The sequence below is a fragment of the Mandrillus leucophaeus genome, unplaced genomic scaffold (assembly GCF_000951045.1).
Source record: "Mandrillus leucophaeus isolate KB7577 unplaced genomic scaffold, Mleu.le_1.0 Scaffold1316, whole genome shotgun sequence".
In the NCBI taxonomy this organism is placed as follows: Eukaryota; Metazoa; Chordata; class Mammalia; order Primates; family Cercopithecidae; genus Mandrillus; species Mandrillus leucophaeus.
The window spans coordinates 60,928-64,757 of record NW_012101273.1 but is presented as its reverse complement, the minus strand read 5'-3'; the positions used below and the strand labels follow the sequence as shown (position 1 = coordinate 64,757).

The following is a 3,830-nucleotide window of genomic DNA, read 5'->3' as shown; positions in this document are numbered from 1 at the left end:
TTTTTTTTTTTTTTTTTTGAGTCTCTTCATTATTAAGTATCTTTATGCAGCTGGTGTGTATAAACTATCAAATTTAATCTGTCAGGTGCTCTTCTTTCTTAGGGTTTTTTGCATATATCTGTCCTTGGAAAATAAAGACTTTCATCTTCTTTTGTAGTCCAGAAAAACTGGGAAAAACACAGGTTCTTCAACATACTGAATGTTTGATAAAATATTCTTCTTAGGCCAAAATCATTGGCATTACTGGTGAGCTTGTTAGAAATTCAGAAGCTCAGACTTTATTCCAGATGTTCTAGAAAAAATAATCTCCATTACAAGATCTCCAGTCTATTGTACACATTAAAATTTGATAAGTACCTTCTAACTCAACATGTCTTTTTTATCTCAAAAATACACAGAACTCATTGTCTAGGATGTTAACATCACACTCAAAAACATACAGGCTTAATTTTTTACTTTAATGCTTTTATACTTTTTTATAATTTTATACTTTATTATCCAGAATACATGCCTTAATTTTATACTTTATTTATTTTTATACTTTTTTTATACATGCTTTCGTTTTATACTTTATTATCCAGAAAAGTATCATATATACACTGATGTTGTGGATCTTATTCCACTTTTTTCAGAGTTAGAGAATACATAAGAGAGTATTTCTGTGTTGAAAATTATTTTCAACAAGGCGTGGTGGCTCACGCCTGTAATCCCAGCACTTTGGGAGGCCGCGGTGCATGGATCACCTGAGGTCAGGAGTTCGAGACCAGCCTGACCAATATGGTGAAACCCCGTCTCTACTAAAATTACAAAAATTAGCTGGGCATGGTGGCGGGTGTCTGTAATCCCAGCTACTTGTGAGGCTGAGGCAAGAGAATCGCTTGAACCCAGGAGGCAGAGGTTGCAGTGAGCTGAAATTGCACCATTGCACTCCAGCCTGGGCAACAAGTGCAAGACTCTGTCTTAAAAAAGAAAAAAAAAATTTATCGGATGATTTAGTCATTCCTATAAGTCAGAACCTGTTCTCTTTACTCTCATTTCACCTTTAGTCAAATTAAAAATTCTGCGCTTGGCCACCTGATGTGTGTGTGTATGTGTGTTTTTCAAGGACCATTGACATTCATGGATGTGGTAATAAAATTTTCTCCAGAAGAGTGGCAATTCCTGGACACTGCACAGCAGAATTTATATAGGGATGTGATGTTAGAGAACTACAGAAACCTGGTCTTCCTGGGTGAGAATAACTTCAATACACAATTCTAAGATACTCTAAATTTTTCTTTTTTGTTGTTTTTGTAGAATGTTTTTTGGTAATTGATGCTTTGCATAAATGAGTTTCACATCAGTGTTTTGAAGAAAATCTTGGGAATTTGTCAGTGTAGAAAAGGATTTCTTTAAGATAAACATCTTGAAGTTCACCTTGATCTGAACTTTCCACATTCCTGAGCAGACCTGTATTTTTTATTCTACATTAGTGACAATTTCAAAATTTAGTGACATAAAATATTGTTGCCCACGTCTTAACATGTAATTGTCGACACCAGCTTTTGATTCATTCGTAGTGAGTAGTTAAACTATTATTTATTTATTTATTTATTTATTTATGAGAGGGAGTGTTGCTGTTGCCCAGGCTGGAGTATAATGGCGCGATTTTGGCTCACTTGAACCTCCCGAGTTCAAGAGATTCTTCAGCCTCAGCTTTCTGAGTCACTGGTACTACAGGCTTGTGCCACCAAGCCCAGCTAAGTTTTGTATTTTTAGTAGAGAAGAGGTTTCACCGTGTTGGCCAGGCTGGTCTCGAACTTCTGACCTCAAGTGATCCACCCTCCTCCGCCTCCCAAAGTGCTGGGATTACAGGCATGAGTCACCGTGCCCAGCCCATTTTCTAAATATTTAGAAGTTACTGTTATAAATTCGTGTTTTGGGGTTAATATACTAGAATATTCCATTACGTTCTCTTTACTGAGCACATTATTTGAAGAATATGAGCAACATTCATGTTACTTATTTTTAATAAAACAGGTATTGGTGTCCCTAAGCCAGATTTGATCACCTGTCTGGAGCAAGGAAAAGAGCCCTGGAATATGAAAAGACACAAGATGGTAGCCAAACCCCCAGGTAGGTGAGAGTGAACACAATGGACAACACAGATGAGAGGTCCAAAGGTTAAGGAGAAAACCAGTCCTTAAAATAGATTTTGGGAAGCTGTGTTCCAAAGAAAATAGTTTCAAGAAAATCTATATTTTCATATTTTCAGGGGAACCATAAATATCTGCATAATTTTATAAAACTCTGTGTTAGGCCGGGCAAATGTCTCACGCCAGTAGATCCAGCACTTTGGGAGGCCAAGGCGGGTGGATCACCTGAGGTCAGGAGTTCGAGACCAGCCTGGCCAACATGGTGAAACTCGTTCTCTACTAAAAATGTAAAAATTTCCTGGTCGTGGTGGTGCACGCCTGCTATTCGGTGTAATCCCTGCTATTCGGAAGGCTGAGGCAGGAGAATCACTTGAATTAAGGAAGCAGAGGTTTCAGTGAGCCGGTGTCATGCCATTGCACTTCAGCTTGTGTGAGAAGAGAGAAAGTCCGTCTCAAAGTTAAAAAAAAAAAAACAATAAAAAAACCTATGTTAAACTATTTTTTAAGTTCTCTTGTTTTACCATGTTTAAAATATGTGAGAGTAGTGGTTTCTGTTCCATTTGTTTTTTCATTTTTCTGCATAATTCATCCTGTTTTTATTAGTATAGTCTTGAAATACAGTTTGGGATTGTTAAGTATGACATCCTCCCGGTTCTTTTTTGTCAAGATTGCTTTGGCTATTCAAAGTTTGTTGAAGTTTCATGTAAATTTTAGGATTGTGTTTTACATTACTATATAAAATATACCACTGGAGTTGTTTTTTTTTTGTTTTTTTTTTTGAGATGGAGTTTTGCTCTTGTTGCCCAGGCTGGAGTGCAATGGCACGATCTGGGCTTACTGCTACCTCCGCCTCCTAGGTTCAAGCGATTCTCCTGCCTCCGCCTCCCGAGTAGCTGGGAGTACAGGCATGTGCCACCATGCCCAGCTAATTTTTAGAGACAGGGTTTCACCATGTAGGCCAGGCTAGTCTTGAACTCCTGACATCAGGCGATTTGCCCACCTTGGCCTCCCAAAGTGCTGGGATTACAGGTGTGAGCCACTGTGCTTGTTTTTTTGTTTTTTTTTTTTTAATTGAGATTGAGTTTTGCATTTGTCGCCCAAGCTGGAGTGCAATTGCGCGATCTCGGCTCATTGCAACCTCTGCCTCCTGGGTTCAAGTGATTCTCCTGTCTCAGCTTCCCCACAGCTGGGATTATAGGGAAGAGCCACCACACCCAGCTGTTTTTTGTATTTTTAGAGACAGGGTTTCATTATGTTGGTCAGGCTGGTTTCGAACTCCTGATCTCAGGTGAATCACCTGCCTAGACCTCCCAAAGTACTGGGATTACAGGTGCAAGCCACCACTTCGGGCCAATCACATGTGATTTGCAAATAGTTTTACCAGTTTGCAAATATTTTACCAATTTCCTTTGAAGAGAGACATTGTCACTCTTGAATTTTTTTTTTTTTTTGATATGCAGAAATATTGAAGTATGGTGTGGTTAAATTTCTATTTTCTTTTTTCTGTTGTTCATGCATTTAATGTCATATCTAAGAAAATGGTGCCAAGACCAATTTCATGTCTTTCCCCTATATTTTTTATAAGAGAATTGTTATTTTTTATTTCTAAGTACCATATAAATATATATATACACACACACACCCCTATATATATATACACATATATAAAATTTTCCTTTTTTTTTTTTTTTTTTT

At 37.7% G+C, this 3,830-nt stretch overlaps 1 protein-coding gene across 1 annotated transcript in view; it reads left to right on the top strand.

Moving 5' to 3' along the window:
• The window catches only part of LOC105534213 (zinc finger protein 273-like), a 23,895-nt gene that overhangs the window by 11,842 nt on the left and 8,223 nt on the right, over positions 1 to 3,830 (top strand). Inside the window, exons 4-5 of the mRNA XM_011972900.1 lie at positions 1,106 to 1,231; positions 2,020 to 2,115. Coding sequence (XP_011828290.1) covers positions 1,106 to 1,231; positions 2,020 to 2,115 — 222 coding nt within the window. The remainder of the gene's footprint in view (positions 1 to 1,105; positions 1,232 to 2,019; positions 2,116 to 3,830) is intronic.